Here is a 26414-nt window from a genome sequence, read left to right as displayed (position 1 = left end):
ATTATGCATCATCTTGGAGTCAAAAGGATCTGGGAGCAAATCCTCCATTTTACCCTTACTAGCTAAGAGACCCTGAGCAAGCCACTTAACCTCTGGCAACTCTCTAAGATTTCAAGTTAAGGGAGAGCTGCAATTGGCAGGTGGGTGCTTCCCTAACAATGAAACCACAAGTCCTATTGTATGAAAAATGCAGCAAATCAAAACTGGAAAAGATGGAGAGATGAAGTGGAAGGGGCTGCCCTGGGAGTCAGATCTGAGATCTAGTTCTGAATTCACCTCCCATTAGCCATATGCTCTAATAGGGGACTGGCCAATGAACTCAGCTCTTGTGACTACCTATGGAATGTTCTGCTGATGGCATCTTCAGGTGGGCTTTGGGGCGTATGCAGACATTCTGTAACTGGTTGAGGTTTGCTTACCCCACAGTAAAGAGGACCCACTTTCATCATTCACAAAAACCAAACTGCATTCCATTCAAAAGTCACTAGTTAACGGGACCTCTTGCATTTGGTCTGACTCCCTCCTTCCTAGATTTACTGTGTTCAGAAAGAAGATGCTAGGTGGGGAGGAACCTGAGACTCTCCTAATCTGAGGTGGAGTTGCTGACGGTGAATGTGGTTCTCAGTTCTTTGACTCTGTATTTATTGTTCTTGTTTCTGCATACAGGAGATTGGAAAGGATTAGAATCATGGGAGCTTTGCTCTTTGTGGTGGCAAATAATTGGAAAATGAGGGGATGTCCTCCCGATAGGGGAATGGCTGGACAAATTGTGGTACATGTTGGTAATGGAATACTATTGTGCTTAAAGGAATAATGAAGTGGAGGAATTCCAGGGAGACTGGAACAACCTCCAGGAAGTGATGCAGAATGAAAGAAGCAGAACCAGGAGAACATTGTACACAGACTTAGATATACTGTGGCACAATCAAATGTAATGGACTTCTCTACTGGCAGCAATGCAATGATTCAGGACAATTCTGAGGGACTCATGAGAAAGAACGCTATTCACATCCAGAGAAAGAACTGTGGGAGCAGAAACACAGAAGAAAAACAACTGCTTGATCACATGGGTCATGGGGATATGATCAGGGATGTACACTCTATATGATCATCCTAGTGCAAATATCAATAATATGGAAATAGGTCTTGATCAATGACACATGTAAAACCCAGTGGAATTGTGCTTCAGCTATGGGAGGGGTTGAGGGGAGGGGAGGGAAAGAACATGAATCTTGTAACCATGGAAAAATATTCTAAATTAATTAATTAAATAAAAATTTCCAAAAATATAAAAAAGAACCATGGGAGCTTCAAGAAGTCAGGAAAGTGAGTCCAGGAGTAGGGTCCATGCAAGATTCTGTAGCCAGTAAGTTCAGCATCAATGCTCAGAAAAGCCAGGAGCAACCTTCAGTGCCCTATATAAGTGAAAGTTTAGAAGCAGACTTATTCAGAAATGATACAATAGTTGGGTGTGAACCACACAGGACTTCATGCTATGTAGAAACTACATTCAATCTCGTCTCTCAGGGGAATGTTGAGGGGAAATGCTTCCTTCTATTTCTGTCCTTGGGCTATATCTATAAAGTAAATAGCCCTTTTAAAAAAGTTAATCAATGAGAATCAGTTAAATAGAAGCAATATGTTAACTGGCAGCAAACAATGGAGGTGAGGGGGAACACTGTAAATGGGAGATTGAGCTGATAGCATAAAGAAAAATACCACTTTAGGAGACAGAACCAAGATGGCAAGCCAGCAAGAAGTAGTACAGTGAGTTTCTGCCCCACTGCACACCAAAAAAAAAAAAAATCCTCCTCCAAATAGATCTGAATTTAGTCTACATGTATTTGCATCAGGCTAAATGCTGATGGGGAAACTGAAGGAAAAAAAAAACATAGTGAGTCATTTTTCTAGCCCAGCAGTAGGAGACAGGCATAAAGATTTGTGGACCCTAAAGATGAGTTCTGGGTAGAAGGCAATATGTAGAGTATTATAGTGCCCAGAGAGAGGCTATATGCCAGGGCAAGAGGAAGTTCCCAACCTATATCAGGGCATCACAAAGGGAATGGTGTCATCTGGCAGCTTTGTCACCCACTCTCCAAGTTCCAGGTCATGGATCCAAGGTAGAATGAGGAGGGAATTGAACCTAGAGGTAGCATTCTAGGGTAAGTTGTAGTGGTAGATCCAAGTCTATTTATATATAGAGAAAGGCAGGTTCAGAAGCAAGCAGGAGTGGTATGGTGAATTCGGACTACAAGAGGACAACAGTGACACAGTTCCAGCTTTTGGTTCAGTCTGAAGCCTGCAGAAGAATAGCCAGGACAAGAATTCCAAATCAAAAAGTAATTGTAATCTACAGTTCTGTTACCATAAGTAAGTAGAGATTCCCAGCTGGACAATAGAGGCTGAGTTTAGTAGCAATTTACTATGGCTCAGAGAGTTCAGATCAGGGGATAGCAATAAACTTTGACTTGAAATATCCCACTTTGAGAGCTGGATTGCTCTGAGATCTAGGAATAACACAATACTCTAAATCCCTTTGAAAGCAGTAATAGAACTAACTTAGACCTTCCCTCCAGAAGTGTGCAGAGGCTGGTCTTAACAACTCTTCTACTCAGGAAGAAGACTGGAATAATAACTAACCAAAAAAAAACCAACAAAAAAAAAGAATTTCACCATAAAAATATATTATGCTGAAAGATTTTCACGACACAAACTCAGTAGAAGAGAATAATGTCAAAATATTTATAAGAAAAGTCTTAGATAAACACACAGCTTAGATATAAATTCAACTAGAATTCCTGAAGAGATGGAACAAGAGTTTAGAAAGGAGTTTTAAAATATTTTTACAAATAAAATGAGAGTGGTAGAGAAAGAAACTGGCAAAGAAGTGAGACCTATATTAGAGATACTTGTAATGCAAATCAACAGTTTGACATAAAAAAAAATTTGCCCAAACAACAAACTTCTTCAAAATTAGAAAACACCAAATAGAAGTTGGTGACTCCTTGAAATAATAAAAAAATATTAAGAGAAAGTCAAAAAATGAAAGAAGAAAACATAAGGTCTTGCATAGGAAAAATAATTGCCCTAGAAACCAAATGGAGGAGAAAAAATTAAGAATCCTTGTCATTACCAAAAAAGGAAACCTAGACATCATGTTTCAAAAAATATTAAAAGATAACTGCCCAGATCTCTTAGAACCAAAAGATGAAGTTGATATAAACAGAATTCATCAGTCACCTCTTGAATGAAACTCTCAAATAAAAACTTCCAGAATTATAGCCAATATCCAGGGTTTCCAGGTCAAACAAAAAAATACTGCAAGCAGTCATAAATAAAGGATTCAAGCTCTGAGGAATTACATTCACTCATAATTTAGTAGCAACCACCATAAAAGAGCAGAGAACTTAGAATATGATATCCAGAAAGCAAAGGCTATGATCTTACAGCATGAGTAACTTACTCAATAAAACTAAGAATAATCCTATCAAGGGGAAAATAGATATTTAATGAAATAGATGGCTTCTAAGCAACCCTGATGAAAAGACCAGAGTTGTATAGAATCTTTGAAGTTCAAACACAAGAGTTAGAAGAAATAAAAAAGGTAAGCATAAATGATCAATCTAAAACAGATAAAACTGTTTACATTCAAATATGTATATATATACATATATATATATAGTTCACTGCTGCAGACTATAATCATTTAATATCTCAAGGACTCTAATATAGTCCTTTTTAAGCCACTTATCTATTGTCTCTAACTGATGCTGCATGATCACCCTCTCTCTTTTTTCTAGTTGTACACACCCTTGATGATATACTTTATGATACTTCTGAAACTTAAGTCATTGTTAGTAATACTTAGCAGCTTCTTCCATAATGCTTTGAAAATAAGCTTTTACTTTAAAATGGCATGTACCCTGGCTAGAATGCCTCTCTGGCTGTCAAGAATATTAAGTGTTTGCTGGATGATGTGTTTTCTGGATTCCTTTGGTCTCCTTGCTGTGTCCACTTTTGAATCTGCTAAAAGCTTTTCAGCAGTGATGATGAAGCAAATGCCTTTACTTCTTGCCCATTTTCCCATTTATTCAGGTTGAGAATTTGATTGAACAAACCAGGTTGGAGTCATTGTAATCACAGGATCAAAGGAATCAGAGAAGAAGAGACTGTAAAGATAATCTAATCCAACTCTTTTTGTCTGAATGAGGAAACTTTGATCTAGAAAAGTTAATTGATTTATCACAAGGGGAATCAGAAGTAGAGTCTTTTCATTCTAGAAGCAAGATTTCTTATTTTGGCAATATGGCAAATTGCCATGTTAGGAAATTTTTTCATTACACTGAGATGGCATGTAAGAATATCTTTTCACTTTTATCTTTTTATTTGATTTTGGTATTTTCTTGCTTTATCTAGTTGATGATCTGACTGCCCAGAGGCATCTGATTTTGAGGCTATTATATAGGTAATCAGCAATTTCTTGATAAGAGAGCCATTTTCATTTTTATGATGCTATCAAATTCTTGGCATATACTTGACATGTTTTATTTCTAAACCTGGTCCTTATGCTATATTATCATACAGTTTCTCAATTCTATTCAGGCCTTTCTTTTCTTGATTCTATGTCATATTTTCCACAATGCTTTCCCCCATTTTCTCACTGAAATCATGAAGAACCAAAGTGTCTGTTGACTTAATTGGGAATTCTTTGTAAAATTCACAGATAATTTCTTCATTCTCTAAAATGATTGTTGTCATGTGATCTACAAATATCTTCCTGGTGTTCTTTTTCTTTATGCTCATCAGATAGAGTCAAGCATTGGAGTTATATTTAGTCTTTCTGGCTAGGTAGCTGCTAGAACCTATGCTAACTAGTTAGCACATTTCTTCAGAAGAAAAAAATATATCTTCCTGGAATTATTCCAGCTTTGTTCTACAAAACCTGAATCTCAAGCATTTTAAGGATATCAAAAAACAAACTTTAAACAAAAACACAAAGTACAAATATGGGTTTTAGATTGCAAGACATTTTATAAATTGAAATAAGACAGTAATGTTTATAACATTTTTTTTGTTCTAACTAAACATTCAGTTTATCTTTCAACATGTGCTCTGTTCCCACCAAATGACATAGGTTTCCAAAAATAAGTATGATTAAGTACGTAGGTTAATGACTACCTGAAAGTCCCTGAACCAAGTTCACTAGTTGGTAATCAACAAATATTTAATATTCTAAAACACTATCAATATACTTTTTACTGAACCAGATACCTATAAATAACAAACATTTGCGGAGAAATAAATAGAAAATTAGAGACATGAAAACCAAATTGATTTTGAATATCAGAGTGAATAGAGGAGGATATTTTTTTCAAGGGTTGGGACATCATACTCTATTTTTAGAAGATAATTTAAAATAGCAAAGTAAAATACCATTCTTTTTAGCAAACAAAAGATGTTTGGCTTTTCAGGACTAATGTGATTTATATATAGTTACCTATATATAACTATATTTATATATACATATATACCTAAAACTATATATGATTTCCAAATATTTATTGGGATGTGAAAATATGTTACTAGAGTTTAGAAACATCCAGACAGTAATGCTGAAGGCTACAAATAAAAAAAAAATATAGGGGCACCTGGGTGGCTTGGTAGATAAGAGAGTCTGAAGGACCTCGGTTCAAGTCTGGCCTCAGACACTTCCTAGCTATGACTCTGGGCAAATCACTTAACCCCCAATGTCTAACCCTTACTACTCTTCTATCTTAGAATTCATATTGACAGAGGGAAAACTTTTTTTTAAAAATTGAATGTGCAGATCCTATGAATTTTCAGTGACAGTCTTTAGTCCTTTTCCTTAAAGTAGTAAGAAATCCATCAAGAAATACTAAAAAAATGCATCTTCTATATAAATATGTTTTTTATGGATAATTCTCTGTTTTTCCTGGGTAAGCAAAAACTCATTTGTAATTTATATTCTTAAAAAGTAGTGGAGTGAGGGATGGGAAGGGCCAGGTAGGTGACTCAATGGATAGAGGGCCAGACCTAGAGATAGGAGGTCCTGGGTTCAAATGTGATCTCAGATATTTCTTTGCTGTGTGACCCTGAGGAAGTCACTTAACCTCCATTATCTAGCCCTTAATCTCTCTTCTGCCTTGATTCTAAAATGGAAGGTAAGGTTTAAAAAAAAAAAAGGATGGAAAGTCAGGGTTTGGTTTGTTATTTTTAAAGAATAGCCTCAGGACAATTTACATTTAAATGACTTGTCAGTAATCTCCAAACCATATATGTCAGAGGTAGACCTTGCCCAAATCTTCTTGGTTTGAAGGCAGTAGGCTCTATGCTATACCATGCTACCTGGTCTCATAGGAGTTCTTAATCTGGGTTCTCAGAATCCATTTAAAAATTTGTTTTGATGACAGTATTTTAATAGAATTGGGTTTTCCTGTAGTTCTACTTATTCTATCTACTTTATTTACCTAAAAACATCATTCTGAGAAGGGGCTCTCAAGAGCATCTCCAGACTTTCAAACTGAATTTAGTAATTTCTGAAAACCAGGTTGCAATGTTTTTCAATTTCCCTTGTGGATTAGGGGATGAATTAAAATCTTTTTTCCCCCAAAGTAAAAATATCTGAGGTTAAGAAAGAAAGGCATCCTCTAATAGGTTGATGTAATGTAATAGATTGGAAAGAAGAGTTTTCTTGGAATCAGGAGACTTGAGTTAGAGTCTCTTCATCTCTGCCACTTACAACCTGTGTGATCTTGGACAAAATATATTGTGTCTTTATGCCTCGGTTTCCTCATTTGTAAAATGAGAGTATCAATATTTCTAATATTGGGATATAGAGCTAAAAGAAAGTTTTTAAATTGCAGGGTGATGTATGAATGCAAATTATTATTTTCTCCTAATTTTTAACAATATAAACTATTTTGATTATTATTCTTAGTTCTAACAATGGTGCATTTTTTCACATAGTGACCTGATAAAACTCTTTCAGTGTAAATTCCAAGTTTGAGACATATCCCTTGGTTTGTACTATCAATAAGTCCAAAGCAATTTGTGGAGTTGTTGGACATGAATATGGCTGATGCTGGTTGGGTAATGATGCCCCAGGACAGATTGGGGAGAGAAACTGATCTGCCTCCATCAGCCTGTTAGAGGGACTGGATCCCCATATCCTCAGCTGACTTGATCTGCTAGAGGCTATATAAAGTACTGTTTTCCTGATTTAAGAGGCAATATAATACAGTGGATAACAAAAGACTGGAATTCAAGTCCTGCTTCTGACAAATACTGGCTCTGTGGTATGGGTTACTATCTAGATTCTTAAATTGCAGAGAAGCAGACAACCTGAATTGGTAGGGAGATTTTCCTCACCAGGAGTTCCCTATGCTTTCCTCCCACCCCCTGCCACCACTAAATTCTGATATGAAATAATTTAAAGGTACAGGAAAAATACCATTTCCACATAACAACAATTTCTTTAAGCTCCCTTAATAAAGTTACCTTTACTTTGACCTTTTCTTTAAAAAAAAAATTGAAGTTGAAAGAAAATCCCATTTTTTACTATTTTCCTCATAGGGAAGAAAATTTATTTTCTGCTGAAAGAAAAAAGAATTCATAGCTTACTAGACCAACATAAGATATTTCCAAGACATTTTGATGAAAATAAGTTTAAAATTTTTAAATGACTATTGTCCAGATGGGAAATAAAGAAAGAAGTCTAGCTCCTTCCTCATCTTTGTTTTTTTCTTCTTGAATCCCTCTCAAGTTCTGTGCTTGGTCCCTTTCCTGTCTCCTCATATACTCTCAGCAATCTTACATATTCCCAGAGCTTCAACTATGGCTACTCTCAGGATCTTCTCAAATCAACACTCTCTCAGTTGGCATCTCCCCTTGGCTTCAGATCTACATCTCCAATAGCCTTCCAGATGGTTCCAGCTGTATGTCTTCTTGGGCCCTTAAGCATAATGTATCCCAAAGGGAGTTCCTTCCCCCATAGAATCCTTGTAACTGATTTCCTGTTTCTGGAAATGGTGGCATCTTTCTTATAGTGGCACAAGCTCAAAAATTCAACCTTTAGCTCTTCCTCCTCCCTCATTGCCCCTGCCCACATGCAGTCAATTGCTGGATCTTGAACTAAGTTTTATATTTGTCCTGACTCACCATTCCTACCACCACCATCTTAGTGGCATTATTGTAGTAATAGTCAGGGCAGCTATAAAAGGAAGCATCTTGGACTTAGATTCAAATCTTAGCTCTGACATTTCCACTATATGACTGTGGGCAAGTCACTTAAATTCCTTCAGATCTCATTTTCCTCATTCATAAAATGACCTAGTTGCCTGAATCAATGGGTAGAGAACAAAGACTGGAGACTGGAGGTCCTGAGTTCAAATCCTAGCTGTGTGACTCTAGGCAAGCCATTTAAACCCAATCTTCCTATTGTTTCTTCTGCTTTTCTATCTTAGAACCATTATATAGTATTGATTCTAAGACAGAAGTTAAGAGGTTTTTAAAAAAAAATTAATTAAAACGGGAAACTGGATTGTTGTAAATAAAGTTTTTGTAAACCATAAGGCATTATATTATTGTTGTTCAGTCATTTCAGTTATATCCAAGTCTTCCATGACCCCATTTGGGGTTTTCTTGGCAAAGATACTGGAGTGGTTTGCCATACTTCCATTTCCAGCTGATTTTAAGGATGAGGAAATTAAGGCAAATAGAGATTAATGTTAAGTGATTTGCCCAGGGTCACACTGCTGATAAGTGACTGAAACCAAATTTGAACTCAGGTCTTCCTGATTCCTGATCTGATGCTCTATCCATTGTGTCACCCAGTTGCCCAGAGGCCTTACATACCTCAAAGTTATTATTAGTTCAATTCCTCTTTATTTCTTGCACCTAGAACACTGGACCTGGAGTCAGAAAGATCTCAGTTCAAATCTGTCCTCAGACGTTTACTAGCTGTATAAGCCTTGGGCAAGTAAATGAACTTCTGTGCATCTCAATTTCTTCAACAATATAATGAGATGATAATAATAGTATTTACCTCTCAGGATTGTCAAGAAGATCAAAGGAGATACTACTATGTGCCCATAGAAAGTACTTAAAATGTTGTTTCTTCCATCTTGTCAGGGCTTGTCGCCATGATCATTTAACTCATTTCCATTCTTCCTCTCTCTTCTTACTCTGATCTATCTTACATAGAGCTACTCAAGTCATCTGCCTGATGTAATACTGAAAATGTTATTCCCCGGCTCAAAACTCTTCAAAAGCTCCTCAGTGCCCACCCAATACACTCTTCATCCTGGCATTTAATGATCTCAACAATATGGCACCAACCCACCACTCCAATCTTTATCATTTTACTCCTTTTCATGCAATCTACTCTTCTGGCAAACTAGACCACTTACCATTTACAAAACTCAGCTCACCTATTCCTGGTTCAATAGCTTTCCAGATACCACCTCCAGTAATACCCACTCTGTAATCTGTCTCTTTCAGCAGTTTGCACACTGACTTGTTGGGCTTTTTACTCATCTCTTGGATGGTTTTTCCTTACTTGGCTTTGGTCCTTTTCTTGACCTATAAAAACCATCTCTGCCCACTGAATGCCAGGGCATGAGCAATTGTGGCAACCAGAACCCCAGTTTCCCAGTGTTGGAAAGGACCTCAGGGACCCCAAGAATCATCCAGCACAGCCTATAATTGAACAAATCATTCCTGCTACAATATACATGAAAGGATTAACCTCAGTTTCATTTGAAGACCTCTAGAGAGGAAAAAACCATTCCCTCCTTGAGCAACCCATTCTACTTTGGGATGATTCTCATTAGTAAGAAATTTCCCTGGTTATAGGAAAACACTGTACACAGAGACTGATACACTGTGGTACAATCGAATGCAATGGACTTCTCTATTAGTGTCAATGCAATGTCCCTGAACAATCTGCAGGGTTCTAGGAGAAAAATACTATCCACAAGCGGAGTACAAACTGTGGGAGTAAAAACACCGAGGAAAAGCAACTGCTTGACTACAGGGGTTGAGGGGATATGACTGAGGAGAGACTCTAAATGAACACTCTAATGCAAATACCAACAACAGGGAGATGGGTTCGAATCAAGGACACATGTGATACCCCGTGGAATTGTTCATCGGCTATGGGAGAGGTGGGGGGGAGGGAGGAAAAAAAATTATCTTTGTTACCAATAAATAATGTTTGGAAATGACCAAATAAAATAATGTTCAAAAAATAAAGTGATAAAAAAACAATATAAAAAAAAGAAATTTCCCTGGTTTTTCAACACTTCAAGCCTAAATTAATTTTTCTTCAATTTCCCCTTATTGCCTCAGTTCTGCCTTCGGAGGCCGGGCTGAACAAATCAAATTCCACTTCTACAGAAATCAGGTTCTCTCTCAGATTTCCCTTTTTCTGGACTAAACATTCCATATTTCTTCAAGTGGGAGTTGTAGATGACTTGGTGGATATACTGCATAAAACACTCAGCCTGGAGTCAGGAAAACCTGAGTTCAAATCAGACTTCAGACCCCTACCAAATGGGTAGTCTTGTTTATGCAAGTCTTGTTTAACCCTGTTTGCCTCAGTTTCCTCCAACTATAAAAATGAATATAATAGAACCTACCTTGCCAGGTTGTTGTGAGGATCAAATGGAATATTTTTAAAGCACTTAGCATGATGCCTTACACAAAACAGATGCTATACACATTCTTATTCTCTTTCCCCTCTCAAGTGATATACATGGAGGGTATCTTATTATTCTACTAATCCTTCCCTGAATTTGCTTGAACTTGTCAATGTCCTTGCTAAAAATGGGACCTCAAAAACTGAGCATAATACTCCAGGTGTGATTTGACCAGGAAAGAGTGTAGCAAACTTTTTATTTTTCTTTATACTTCTCAACCTCTTAAAACAGCCTAAATGTGCATTAGCTTTTTGGGCAGCCATGTTCCACCCCTGATTTATACTGGACTAAATCCCACTAAATCTTCCACGGGGAAATAGCTGTGCAATCATGTTTCCCCAGCTCAGACTTGTTAAATAGGTTCTTCTTTCCTTGATGTCTGGCCAAATTTACACCAGATCATGGTCTTCCTCAAACCCAGACCCAATCCAGACTAGCCCCATGGCTAACACTACTATCAGTTGGCTTCAATTGAACAAACCTGACAAACATTCATTAAGCACCCATAGTCTGCAAGGAATTGTCACTGCCTTCCAGCCAGGATGGTGTTGGACTGTTGCTATTACCCTGACTTACCGGAATCTTACGCACGATCATCCCCCTGTCCTCTGTCGCCCGTCTGGCATCTGTAGGGGCCTGGGGAAAAGAGAGAAAGAAATGAGGATGTAAAGAGAGAAGATTCCTTGGAGAATGTAGGGAGGAACAGCAAATGAGAATAGGACTAAAGAAATAGTTAGAAAAAATGGGAATCTAAGCTGAAAATGTCAGTGTTTAAGTATCTAAAATATGTTGGCCAAAACCAGTCTATTTCCTTGATGTGACTGGCTCGTTTTTCCACTTTCTAATCTGAGCCCTTCTACTTTTTCAGTCTTCTAATACCTTATTCCATCCCATGTACTCCTCCATCCAGTGACACCAGCCTTGTGGCTGTTAGATGAAAAAGACCCTCCATCTCTTAGCCCTGGCATTTTCTCTAGCATATTGTCTCCCCAATAAAGTTGTGAGCTCCCTGATGGCAGGGACAGTTTTTTGACATAATTTTTTATCCTCAGAATTTAGCACCATGCCTGACCAATAACAGGTGCTTAATGTTTATTCAATGATGGATTAGATTAATGTAGCCAAAACCTACAAGAGAAATTTCCTAGAAAGTAAATGTTGGAGGAGGAGATGGAAAATACCAATGGAAGATTATAAGGATATGAAAGATAGGAAACCACATTATGAGGGAGAAAGAGTAGAAAAATCTTGGCTCGAATATAATACCTAAAGGTCTGTCTATCCCATGCCTTATCCTATGGCCTGGCATTGCAGATATTCCCCAGGGCCTCATCTACACTTTGGCTCTATCCTATGGCAGGCACTATGGACATGGATGAGTGGAGAAGCCTCCTGGCTCGGCCATAGTCCCCAGGGCCTCATCTACACCTTGGCTCTATCCTATGGCCAGGCACTATGGACATGAATGAGTGGAGAAGCCTCCTGGCTCGGTCATATTTCCCAAGGTTTTGTCTACCCTAGGGCCCTACCCAGTGGTCAGACACTGTGGACGTGTTCGAGTAGAGTGGAGTAACGTGGCTCACTATGTTCCTTGGATCTGGTGGTATGCATGTGTGCCTGGTCTATGAGAAGAGCAGGGCTTGGGACTTTAGCTAGAATGTGAAAACAGAAAAGGGTCAGAAGGCATTGGGCAGACACATTCATACACCTACCTTGGCTATTAGTCTTGGAACTGCCAGAACCTTTTTCGTTTCTTTGATTTCTTTCTTTTGTTGTTCAATCTGTAAATTAAGGTCAACATTGACATTTAGAGGCTCTTTTGGTGAGACAAAAGCATCAAACTCCTTCAGGCCTCCACTAAGGGACACTTTAAAGAACTACAATGTAAAGCTGGAAAGATAGACATTAAGCTTCATTGGACAACAAACAGTATCATAATCCAACTACCATAATCCCTAAATAACTTAAATTAATGCCTCAAGGTGAATTTTGGAATGGCAGAAATAATTAAAAGTTGGTGTAAGTAATCATCTGGCCTAAAACAACTTGGGAGAGAGTTAGGAAAGATTTAAACTCCCAGGGTGTTGGTCTGACTGGAGGGAAATGCAGATACTGCTGAATCAAAAAACAGCAAGCCCTTGAGGTTGGCTTAGCTTTGGGGTCCCATGGAAGATGAAGGGGAAAATGGCAGTATGCCTTATCTAGTGCTGGAGCAGCCCTGGTATAGTGATCACCAGATGGAATTTTGTGGGGAAAAGTGAGTATATTATTATAGTGAGTGTGGTCAGAGAGGGGCAAGGGCCCTTTTGGATTTGGTCACTCACTGGAGAGCAGAGGGCATGGTTTTGATTCCATAGATGAGGGAAAACTGACATTTACAGCCACAGAAGGGCCCACAAAGAGTAAGAGAATTTGGGGGCAACAGTAGAGCTGGGGACCCTGGTCATGGCTCAGGGGTGGCAAGGAGCACCTGAGGTCACTCATAGACCAAGGTATGAGCCAGAGGAGCAGTGATCACACCTGACCTTGGAGTATAGATCTCTGAAAGAACTAAAAAGTCAAAGACCTCCATGTAGAGTCCAGAAAACAATAGCACGTAAAACTAGAAGTCTAAAACATTAATCCCCCCAAACCCAGGAGCATAGCCCAGTCCTAACATTAAGTTAATAGTCAAGAAATAGGCTGTTTAAAAAGAAAAAAAGAGTAAATAAGAGCCTGACCATACACAGTTACTATGATGATAGAGAATATCAGAGTTCAAACTCAGAAGACAAAGTCTTCTGAAGTCTTCAGAAGTCAAAACAGCTACTTACAAAGCATCAAAGAAAAGTGTAAAATGGCCAAAAACCCATGAAGAGTTCTTGGAAGAACTTTAAAAGGACTTTAATAAACACAGAATAATATACATGTCAGACCTTTGGGAGGGAAAGACTTTAAAACCAAGCAAGACATAGAAAGAATCACAAAATGTAAAATAAATAATTTTGACTATATCAAATTAAAAAGCTGTTGTACAAACAAAACCAATGTAACTAAAATCAGAAGGGAAACAACAAATTGGGAAACAATCTTCATAAAAACCTCTGACAAAGGTTTAATTACTCAAATTTATAAAGAGCTAAATCAATTGTACAAAAAATCAAGCCATTCTCCAATTGATAAATGGGCAAGGGACATGGATAGGCAATTCTCGGATAAAGAAATCAAAACTATTAATAAGCACATGAAGAAGTGTTCTAAATCTCTTATAATCAGAGAGATGCAAATCAAAACAACTCTGAGGTATCACCTCACACCAAGCAGATTGGCTAACATAATAGCAAAGGAAAGTAATGAATGCTGGAGGGGATATGGCAAAGTAGGGACATTAATTCATTGCTGGTGGAGTTGTGAATTGATCCAACCATTCTGGAGGGCAATTTGGAACTATGCCCAAAGGGCGACAAAAGAATGTCTACCCTTTGATCCAGCCATAGCACTGCTGGGTCTGTACCCCAAAGAGATAATGGACAAAAAGACTTGTACAAAAATATTCATAGCTGCGCTCTTTGTGGTGGCCAAAAGCTGGAAAGCGAGGGTATGCCCATCAATTGGGGAATGGCTGAGCAAATTGTGGTACATGCTGGTGATGGAATATTATTGTGCAAAAAATAATAAAGTGGAGGAAATCCATGGAGACTGGAACGACCTCCAGGAAGTGATGCAGAGCGAGAGGAGCAGAACCAGGAGAACATTGTACACAGAGACTGATACACTGTGGTATAATCGAACGTAATGGACTTCTCCATTAGTGTCAATGTAATGTCCCAGAACAATCTGCAGGGATCTAGGAGAAAAACACTCTCCATAAGCAGAGGACAAACTGTGGTAGTGGAAACACTGAGGAAAAGCAACTGCCTGACTACAGCGGTTGAGGGCACATGACAGAGGAGAGACTCTAAACGAAACTCTAATGCAAATATTGACAACATAGAAATGGGTTCGAATCAAGAACACATGTGACACCCAGTGGAATCACGCATCGGCTATGGGGGTGGGGGGAGGAAAAGAAAATGATCTTTGTCTTTAATGAATAATGCTTGGAAATGATCAAATAAAATATTATTAAAAAAAAAAGACTCAGGTCTAGGCCATATTGGCTTGAGGCCCTTCATACTTATTCCTTTCTTACTCTCTCTCTCTCTCTCTCTCTCTCTCTCTCTTTGATTACTCATTGTATTGTTAATTAAAATCTCTATAAAACCCAATTGACTTGGGTATTTGAATAATTGGGAATATTTCCCTGGCGACCACCTTATATTTGATTTTAAAACCCAAGACACTGTAGTGAAACATATTTCTGCGGTCAAATTTACTCACCCTTTCTTATATCTATCACAATTTATATCTTCCACTATTTTAATCACTACAGTTTAAGACCTCAACCATTTTAAATCTCACAACACTCTCCACACAATTAAAACTAGATCTAAACAATTGGAAAAACATTGATTGCTCATGGGTGGGACGAGCTAACATAATAAAAATGACCATCCTACCCAAACTTATCTATCTATTTAGTGCCATACCCATTGAACTACCAAAAAACTATTTTACTGCATTAGAGAAAACCATAACAAAGTTCATTTGGAAGAATAAAGGATCAAGGATATCCAGGGAAATAATGAAAAAAAAAATACAAAGGAAAGTGGCCTTGCAGTCCCAGATCTCAAACTATATTACAAAGCAGTGGTCATCAAAACAATTTGGTACTGGCTAAGAGACAGAAAGGAGGATCAGTGGAATAGACTTGGGGTAAATGATCTCAGTAAGACAGTCTTTGACAAATCCAAAGACCCCAGCTTTTGGGACAAAAATCCAGTATTTGATAAAAACTGCTGGGAAAATTGGAAGACAGTATGGGAGAGATTAGGTTTGGATCAACATCTCACACCCTACACCAAGATAAACTCAGAATGGGTGAACGATTTGAACATAAAGATGGAAACAATAAGTAAATTATGTGAACACAGAATAGTATACATGTCAGACTTTTGGGAAGGGAAAGATTTTAAAACCAAGCAAGACTTAGAAAGAGTCACAAAATGCAAAATAAATAATTTTGACTACATCAAATTAAAAAGGTTTTGTACAAACAAAACCAATGTAACTAAAATTAGAAGGAAAGCAACAAATTGGGTAACAATCTTCATAACAAAAACCTCTGACAAAGGTCTAATTACTCAAATCTATAAAGAGCTAAACCAGTTGTACAAAAAATCAAGCCATTCTCCAATTGAAAAATGGGCAAGGGACATGAATAGGCAATTTTCAGTTAAAGAAATCAAGACTATTAATAAGCACATGAAATAGTGTTCTAGATCTCTTATAATCAGAGAGATGCAAATCAAAACAACTCTGAGGTATCACCTCACACCTAGCAGATTGGCTAACATGACAGCAAAGGAAAGTAATGAATGCTGGAGGGGATATGGCAAAGTAGGGACATTAATTCATTGCTGGTGGAGTTGTGAATTGATCCAACCATTCTGGAGGGCAATTTGGAACTATGCCCAAAGGGCGACAAAAGAATGTCTACCCTTTGATCCAGCCATAGCACTGCTGGGTCTGTACCCCAAAGAGATAATGGACAAAAAGACTTGTACAAAAATATTCATAGCTGCACTCTTTGTGGTGGCAAAAAAATTGGAAAATGAGGGAATGCCCTTCAATTGGAGAATGGCTGAACAAATTGTGGTATATGTTGGTGATGGAATATTATTGTGCAAAAAAGGAATAATAAAGTGGAGGAATTCCATGGAGACTGGAACGACCTCCAGGAAGTGATGCAGAGTGAGAGGAGCAGAACCAGGAGAACATTGTACACAGAGACTAATACACTGTGGTATAATTGAACGTAATGGACTTCTCCATTAGTGTCAATGCAATGTCCCAGAACAATCTGCAGGGATCTAGGAGAAAAACACTCTCCATAAGCAGAGGACAAACTGTGGGAGTAGAAACACCGAGGAAAAGCAACTGCCTGACTACAGCGGTTGAGGGGACAGGACAGAGGAGAGACTCTAAACGAACACTCTAATGCAAATACTAACAACATGGCAATGGGTTCAAATCAAGAACACATGTGACACCCAGTGGAATCACGCATCGGCTATGGGGGTGGGGGGAGGAAAAGAAAATGATCTTTGTCTTTAATGAATAATGCTTGGAAATGATCAAATAAAATATTATTAAAAAAAATAAAATAAAAGGACTTTAAAAATCAACTAGATGGTTCAATGAATTGAGATCCAAGCCTAGAGAGAGGAGGTTCTAGGTTCAAATGTTATCTCAGATACTTCTTATCTGTGAGACGCTAGTCACATTACTTAATTCCCATCACCTAGCCCTTACCACCTTTTTACCTTAGAAACAATACATAGCATTGATTCTAAAACAGAAGAGATTTTTTAAAAATCAAAGAGTATAGACATTTTAGTCATTTTATTTGAATAATACCAAAATGCTTTCCAAAATATTTGTATGCTTCAAAGCTCTACCAACAATGTACTAGTGTGCATCAGGACCTGGAGATTTTTTCTTTCGTAGTTCCTTTATAGCTAGATCTATTGCCTTTTCTGAGGTTGGATAATTTAAGATCTTCATTTGGTCTGGGTATTTTATATTTATGAAGGCATTCTTCTATTTATTTTGTGTCATCAGTTTTGTTAGCATATACATATACATAATATATTTCCAAGTGTTCTTTTTATTTCTTATGATTTAGCTTTGATTTTATCTTGCTCATTTGCTATTTTGTTGATTTGATTTTCTGCTTTCTTCTTTTTTTTAAACCCTTACCTTTTGATTTAGAATTAACACTAAGTATTGGTCCCAAGGCAAAAGAGCAGTAAAGTCTAGGCAACAAGAGTTAAGTGACTTACTCAGGGTCACACAGGTAGGAAATGTCTGACCAGATGTGAACCCAGAACCTCCAATCTCTAGGCCTGGTTTTCTATCTACTGAGCTAACTACCTGCCCCTGACCTCTTCTAATCAAATTGCAATCAAATTAATTTTATTAACAGATGAACTGGAAATTTAAAAACCCCATAGAAATGAACTGTAAAAGCTAATTCTCTGTAAAGACTAATTGTGTTGTTTCATCATTATACTTTTCTTTTTACATAGTTATTGTTTCTAAAATTGTTTTTACTCATTGGTTAGTTAAGATTTCACTGTTCTAGGAGAAATAATAAATCATAGTAAATAATAAAATTATTTTAAAAATTAAAAAAAAGATTTCACTGTTAAATCTCCATTTGGGACTGTATTTTTTGTTTGTGATCCCTGAACCAATAACTTTTTTATTGTATTATGATCTATAAAGAATATATTAATTATTTTTCATGTTTTTATATTTATTTTTGATATCTGAGTCCTACAACATGGCCAATATTGGTGCTGAGAAATATGAAAAAAAATTTTGTCACAATTAGAAAATACCTTAAAACTTTTAACTCTAGTTTCTCCAGCATTTTGTTTGATCACATATTTTCTTTTTTTGTTTGTTTATCTTTGTTACACTTATTCAAAACTGATGGAGGAATATTGAAATCTTTGGTTACTACTGTATTATGGTCTAAGCCTTCTTGAACCTCAGATTATATGTCCTTTATGACTTTCAATGCTAAGGCATTTTGAGCTTATAAATTTATTACTGATATTGGTTTGTGGTCTGTGGTTCCTTTCAATACAATATAGTTTCTTTGTTTATCTCTTTTTGTTTTTTATATTTATTTTTGCTTTGTAAGTTATCATGATTGTAACTTGATTTTTGGATTTACTTGATGTATAATACATTTTTTCCATTTTTTAATTTTAGGTAATCTGCTTTTTAAATATTTCTTGTTAAGTAACAGATAATAAAGTTTTGTTTTTTATGCAATGTCATTTTTTCTCATTATTGGATTATTTGATTGAATTTATAAAGTTATAAATTATAAAAGTTGGGTTCATATTTTGTGCCATCTGTTGAATATTATTTTAGTTTTCCAAGTTATCCCCCCCTTTTGCTGTAAATATGACTGTATTTATGATGGGATACATTATATCCCATCATCTTACTGGTGCTCTTCCCCTCATCCCTGATGCCCTCCTATTTGTCACCCCTTTCCCTTTAGGGTTTTTAGTTCCTTTTTCCTCACCTGCTTTTATCTGGTTATATAATTCTTTCCCCCTCTTATTTCCCCCTCTCATTCAAATAAATTTTCCCTTCTTCTCCTTACCTTCAACTAGTCCTCTTTATTAGTTTTTCACATTTCATATTTTGCACACCTTTCCAAAAAGTATTTCTCTTACTCTCTCCATTATCCAACCCCTATCTTATCAAGTGTTGAATCATTTCCTCTTGTATTATACTATTTATTCACAGATACCTAAACTTGTTTACTAGAATTAGAGGCTATATTTCCTTCTATTTTTATATTGATTTATCTGTTTGTGTTCAGTGTGTTTTCTTCTTATTGACATGTTTGGTAATCTCTTTTTCCTTCCCTTATTTCCCCCATCACTCTCTCTGCCTCCCGCTACTCTGCTTTTGGTTTCCTTAATGGTTGTATCTCAATGTGTCTCAGTCTCTTCCCATGTTGGATAATACAGAGTTCTCAAGTCTCTACTCTGAATGACTTTTGGGTGATCAGAATTTGTCCCACCTGGATGCTGTGCTATTTCCTTCAGGTTTAGTGGGATACCACACAGTCTCTCTCTACTGTCCTCTCCCTCTACACATATAAACACACACAAATTATGTCCTGTTCTGGTGTTCTCTTCTTGTTCCTTCTATTCCTTAATTCTTTATCCTGGTACTAACAGATCAGAGCTTTGCAGCATTGGTACTATAGAGTTGTTGCCTTGGTTGGTGTTATAAGACTGTTTACCCTGTCACTGGTAGTGCAGATCTTTTCAAAGCCCTTGGCAGGTTTTTGCTCTTGAAAGGCTGTGGCTATTTTGGCCAGGGCAAATTTCCATGAAGCTGGAATACCCACAGCACTGGAAAAAAGGAAAGTGGACCTGAGTATGAGGGTTCTGGTGTAAGCATCTATCAGATTCTTGTGTCTGCCAAGACAGCCTCATTGCTGGTTGTTGTGGGAGTTGAGGGGAGGGTGTTGATTAAGCTCAAGATCAGTGAGCTCATGGCTTACATATGTGATTTTTTAACCTTCTTTTGGATTCTGGGTATCCTGGATAATGGAGATAATTGAAAATGCATTATCTCTGGCACATAATTCCCTTTTTGGAAAGGTTTAAGAGGCCATGAGAAGCAGAGAAAATATCTAGTCCCTCATCTTATTGCTGGTGACAATCAATTCTTATTTTTAAAATCAATTGAAGAAAGCAGGTGAATTCTTGCAACAGAGTCACATAAGACATAGACATAAAAGGTAATTTAGCAATTCTTTGGTCTAACCCCTTTCCATTTAATAGATGAAGAAACTGAGATCCACAGAGGTAAAATCACTAAGGTCATTCATATAGAGAGGACAAAGTTGGGATTCAAGCGCACATATTCTGATTCTTAATCTAATGGTGTTTCTATAGCATCAGTCTTTTTTTGTTGTTGTTCTTTTTGTTAATTTTCTAACTTTTAGTGCTGAATTCTATTTAACAATGACTATCCCAACAATGAGATACAGCATGTTAGAGTGAGCACCATATTAAGAGATAGGCTATAAACACCTCAGTAAGTACAACACCAAATATCTAGGTATACGTGTGAGAGTTTAGAGACATAGTAATGAAGTATGTCCAAAGCAATGAATTGGTGAAAGAGTGACCACTTGAAAGTTTCTTAAAATGTTTAAATTTCAGGGAAAACAGCCCACATTGTATCAGAAAAATTGAAACTTAAAATCTAATGGCCAACATTCTATTCCTATCCTGTATCCAAAGGCAATTATCTCAACCCAAAAAAATGAGCTTTCCTGGGAAATAACAGATAAATAACACTGAAACAAAATGGAATACAAGGCATACAGGAACACTCTCTTAACCCAAGGAATGCACTTTCTCTGTGGTATACCTCTTTTTCACCTAAAAGTAAGTCTTTAGTTAAGTAAGTCAGAGGGATATCAAATACTCTATAAAAGGAAATGCTAATAGTAAATGGAGAAACAGATAAAGGGCTATGTTTTTCCAACTGCTGAAAGAGAGCTTTCATTTCATATCTTGTTCATTTTTAAATTTTTTCCTTTAGCAATAAAAAAAAAAACAATTCTTCCAGTTAACCTCCAGTCAATAAAATCAGCAGGGTTGCCAACGCCAAGGCCACCTTTCCTCCCTTTCTGACCCTGGTAGAATGTAAATCTTGTGAAAGGAGGAATTGCTTCATTTTTGTCTTTGTGCCCTTCATGCATACTGCTTTGGCTTTTGTAGGCACATAGAGATTTTTTTCCAATCTGTAGTCACATGTCATATTTTTTTCTTATTTTTCTCAACCCTGGAGCATCTTAGATGTCTCTACCTACACAGTGCACACAAAGCATGAGAGTAGTGAATACACTATTGTATATTATACGTTATATGTCATACAGTATATGGTTCTAGCCCTGGAATATGTAAGACTTGAATTCTGCTCCTACCTCTGACACATACTGGCTGTAAGACCTTGGGTAAGTTACTTAAACCTCTTTGTGTTCTAGACAACTCTCTAAGACTATTAAGTTACAGAGGAAGTACAGACTTGCATGTATAGAGGGAATTTCCTCATCTGGGAGTTCCCTACACAGAAGTCATAGGTCCAATCCCTATTCCTATCCCTAATCCAGTATGTGATAAAGGATGGAAAAGATTGCAATTTGCAAAACTGTGCAAGAACTGAAAAGTGCAAACCTAGGTATGATTGACAGTGGCATGTGACCAAGGGTCACATGGGAGCCTGAGGGGAGGATCTGAGAAGACTCCATCTTGCCCCAATGGATTTTTCTTCTGGTCTCCTGAGGAAGTCAAAAGGAAGGTCAGAAAAGGTTTTTCCCTGTGTTGAACTGAGGAAGGGTTCCTATATCTAGCTGCTGGCAGCATTCAGTCTCCCTTGGACATCAGGACTTGCTTGGACATCTAACAACAACAGATCTTGGCTCTAACTGGTTTTGGACCCCCGCTGAGTAAGATTTGGGAACTTGGTTAAGTCTTAGTTTAGTAGCCTAGTTAGCATAGTTAGTTAGTTTTTTTAAAAATAAGAATAAGCATAAGTAAATCCCTTAGCCCTTATTCCTTTCCCTTCCAAAACAATAAAGTAGATTTTTAAATGTTTTTTCCTCTTGCAATTCCCTTATCCAAAATCCTATCCTAACAAGTATGATAAGTGATGTGTTTCAGTGACCAGCAAGAGATTGGTCATTATTTGCTTTTGCATTTGCAGATAACTAAATAAAACCAACATCTCGAACAATGTAATAAAAGTCTGTTCATCATAGATTTATCTAATATAAATTAAACACAATTATTAAGTTAGAAATGCTGAGTATGGAATGCAATTTGCCAAGCTGGAACTGCTGAGTACAATATATACTAAAGTCCAAATTGAAAACCATAAGAACTGTCTCAGTTGCAAAAGCTATTTCATGCAACTTAAATTAAATAAAAGCTTGCTTTCTATCTTCACTTTCATTTCAGTAGAATAATGGATAATGATATTGGAGTCTATGCCTCATAGAATTTCATGCTCAGTTTGACATTGGAGTTTGCATATTCAAATGATGTTGAAGTAGACCGACTATAACATGTTCTTCATTAGCCCACACTCGAAAAAAAGAAGCATTTGCAGTCGAGTTTAAAACCATATGGCAAAGATATAAATGTAAAATGATGTCACTATTTTGAAATATGTCTTTAAGGACTTCAGAATAAGGTAGTCTCTGCAAATGCATTTCAACTCCCTTCTGACTAACTGGATCCATTATTGTCATTGGTTTGTTATTCTTTCAGCTCTGATTACTTCATTCTGCATCAGATAATGTAGGTCTCACCACGCTCCTTTGTATTCACCATTTTTATCATTTCTTCTTTATAATTATTTATAATTGCTGAATCTGTGGTCAAAACCAAAGCCAAAAGATGAGTGGTAAAGGATTATCCACACACAGTTTTCAAAGGAAGAATTCCAAAATATTAGCCATATATAAGATGGATCCAGATTTTTAATAAGAGAAATGCAAATTGAAATAACCTTGAGGATTTACCCACCAAATAGGCAAAGATGACAAAAGACAGGAAGACTCACTGCCGGAAAGAAGATGGGCACACTGGTGAATTGTTGGTGGAGTATGAAACAGTACAAACATTTTGGAAAGCAATTTTGAAATTGAAAATAAAGTGACTAAAATATCCATAACATTGAACCCAGAGGTTCACCTACTAGACATACACCTCGGAGAGGTCATTAATAAGAAATTCCCATATATATAAAGATATTTATAAAAAACTACAAGTTTTGTAGTAGCAACAATCTGGAAACAAAGTAGATATTCATCAGTTCAGAAATGGCTAAATAAATTGTGGTATGTGAATGTAAAAGAATATTTATATATTGTTATAAATGACAAATATAGGGGCAGCTAGGTAGTGCAATAGATAGAGGGTAAGGCTTGGAGTTGGGAGAATCTGCATTCAAATCTAAGTTCAGACATTTCCAAGTTGTAAGACCCTGAGCAAGTCACAAAATCCCAATTGCCAAAGCCTTACTGCTTTTCTTTCTTAGAATCAATAATTTTAAGTATCAGTTTTATTTTAAGTATCAATTTTAATGCAGAAGGTAAGGATTTAAAAATTTTAAATAATTATAAAGAAATGATAAAAATAGTGAATACAAAGGAGCATGGTGAGACCTACATTATCTGATGCGGAGTGAAGTAATGAGAGCCAAAATAACAATGAGCCAATAACTAATGGAAATAGAAAGAACAGCAAACATCTACACACACTCAAACACACATCAAAAGTGAAAACTGCAAAATTATGAAGAATAATTCCAAAGAAGAGATAAGAAAGGACATTCCCACCTCACTTCGTTGCAGGATGGAACATTGCACAAACTTTTAGACTTCTTGATATATTTATCGATTTTACTTATTTTTCTCCCTCTTTTTCTTTTTTCTTTATAAAATGTGATTTATTACAAGGGATGGCTCTCTAAGAAGGGGAAGAGTTATTTATGGGATACTGGGAGAAAATCTTGGTAATATAAAAAATGAGACATTAATGAAAATGTATTTTTAAATATCTCTAAAAACATGATATTTGAGGGGCAACTAGGTGGCTCAGTGGATTGAAAGCCAGGCCCAGAGATGGGAGGTCCTGGGTTCAAATATGATCTCAGACACTTCCTAGCTGTGTGACCCTGGGCAAATCATTTAACCCCCATTTTCTAGCTCTTACCACTCTTCTGCCTTAGGACCACCAATACTTGGTATTGATTCTAAAATGGAAGGTAAGGGCTTAAAAACAACAACATGAAATTTAGCTCAATTATATGCCAATAAATCTGACGATCTAAGTGAAATGGAAGAATACTTACAAAAATATAAATTTCCTGGACTAAAAAAAGAGGAAATAGAATAGTTAAATAATCCCATCTTAGAAAAAGATATTGAACAAACTATCAATAAACTCCCTAAGAAAAAATCCCCAGGGCCAGATGGATTCACAATTGAATTAGATCAAACATTTAAAGAATTATTAATCCCAATACTATATAAACTATTTGGGGAAGTAGGCTGAAGTCTGAGAAGTCCTACAAAATTCTTTTTTTTTAAAATAAATATGTTATTGTTACCTAAGTCAGGAAGAGAAAAAAAACAGAGAAAAAATTATAAACCAATTTTATTAATGAATATATATGTAAAATATTTAAATAAAATAGTAGCAAGGAGACTACAGCAATATATCACAAGAATTATTCACTATGACCAGATGGGATTTATACCAAAAATCCCCAGGAATGCAGGGCTAGTTTAATATTAGGAACACTATCAGCATAATTGCTGATTGTTAATAAACAATAACCAAACTAACAGAAATCACGTGCTTATCTCAATAGATACAGAAAAAGCCTTTGACAAGATACAACACCCATTCCTATTTAAAACACTAGAAAGCATAGGAATAAATGGGCTATTCTTTAAAATGACAAAATGTAGCTACCTAAAGCCATTGTCAAGTATCATATGCAAGGAAGACCTTCCTAATAAGATCAGGGGTAAAGCAAGGATTCCCATTATCACTACTATTGTTTAATATTGTACTAGAAATGCTAGCTTTAGCAATAAGAAAAGGAAATTTAAGGGATTAAAATAGGCAAGGAAGCTAAACTATCACTCTTTGTAGATGATATGATGGTATACTTAGAGAATCGATTAAAAAGAATCAATTAAAAATTAGTTGAAATAATCAATAATTTTAGTAAAGTTGCAGGATACAAAAAAAATCCACATAAATCATCATCATTTCTATATATTGCTAACAAAGTTCAACAGTAAGATATAGAAAGAGAAATTCCACTAAAACAACTCTAGACAATATAAAGTACTCGGGAATCTACTTGCCAAGACAAATACAAATTATACAAACACAATTACAAATTACTTTTCACACAAGTAAAATCAGATCTAAACAACTGGGAAAATATTAATTGTTCATGGGAAGTCTGAGTTGATATAATTTAAAAAAATGGCAATTATACCTAAATTAATTTACTTATACCAATCAAACTACCAGACAGTTATTTTGTAGAACTAGAAAAAATAATAATAGAATTTATCTGGAAGAACACAAGGTCAAGAATATGAAGGGACTATACCTGTCAATTCTTTAATGAGAGTGATACAGTCCAGAGTCCAAGTTGAGACTCCCTATGGAGGATATTGATATGGATCATAAAATATCAGAAAATTGTGATAAGAAATTATATCTATCTGTAAAAAAAAATTTTTTTTTAAAAAGAGAGATACTGTAGTCCATATGGAGTTTTTCTCCAACCTGTACTACAACCTGGACTATCTCTCTCATCAAAGAATTGGCAGATAGTAAATATCTGAGAAAAAAAAAATTCTTGGATGGAAGGTAAGGGTTAAAAAGGTTAAAAAAAAGGTTAAAATAAAAGAGTGTAATGATGATGGACAATTTCTGCCCAAAGTAAAAAATGAACTACTGCTTCATCACTATTTTCTTAAACCAGCATAATTTAGATTTCTGTGAAGACTTAGGATGCTTATTCTAATGGATTTTTTTAAAACCCTTTACCTTCTATCTTGGAATCAATATTGTTTATTGGTTCCAAGGCAGAAGAGCAGTAAGGGCTAGGTAATGGGGGGGTCAAGTGCCCAAAGTAACACAGTTAGGAAGTGTCTGAGGTCAGATTTGAACCCAGGACCTACCAGTCTCTATGCCTGGCTCTCAATCCACTTTGCCCCCTCCAAAAGGTTTTTAATACACCTTACACTCTGGAAGGGTCCCATTGGTTTATTATTTTGAAACAAGCACACTCTCCCTTTTCCTGTGGTTAACAGAAGCAAAACCCCCTTAAAAACACAGTATGTGTGTGTAGATAGATATAGCTATAAAAAGAAAGGAATCCCTCTTCTCTCAGATACCTATATACAGATATGACCATAGATAACTCAAGTATCTCGAGTTCTCAGGATTCTGTATACATATGTATTAT

General features: G+C 36.4%; 1 protein-coding gene across 3 annotated transcripts in view; it reads right to left on the bottom strand.

Annotated features, from left to right (window-relative positions):
• Positions 1-26414, bottom strand: part of C5H10orf67 (chromosome 5 C10orf67 homolog) — a 133450-nt gene that overhangs the window by 60447 nt on the left and 46589 nt on the right. For all 3 annotated transcript variants that reach the window (XM_056800121.1, XM_056800120.1, XM_056800119.1), the window contains exons 9-10: positions 12431-12499; positions 11295-11354 (exon numbers count right to left, since the gene is read on the bottom strand). In XM_056800121.1, coding sequence (XP_056656099.1) covers positions 11295-11354; positions 12431-12499 — 129 coding nt within the window. The remainder of the gene's footprint in view (positions 1-11294; positions 11355-12430; positions 12500-26414) is intronic.

Source organism: Monodelphis domestica, chromosome 5 (assembly GCF_027887165.1).
Source record: "Monodelphis domestica isolate mMonDom1 chromosome 5, mMonDom1.pri, whole genome shotgun sequence".
Lineage (NCBI taxonomy): Eukaryota > Metazoa > Chordata > Mammalia > Didelphimorphia > Didelphidae > Monodelphis > Monodelphis domestica.
Note: the sequence above shows the minus strand (reverse complement) of the source record. Positions and strands in the feature narration are given on the sequence as shown.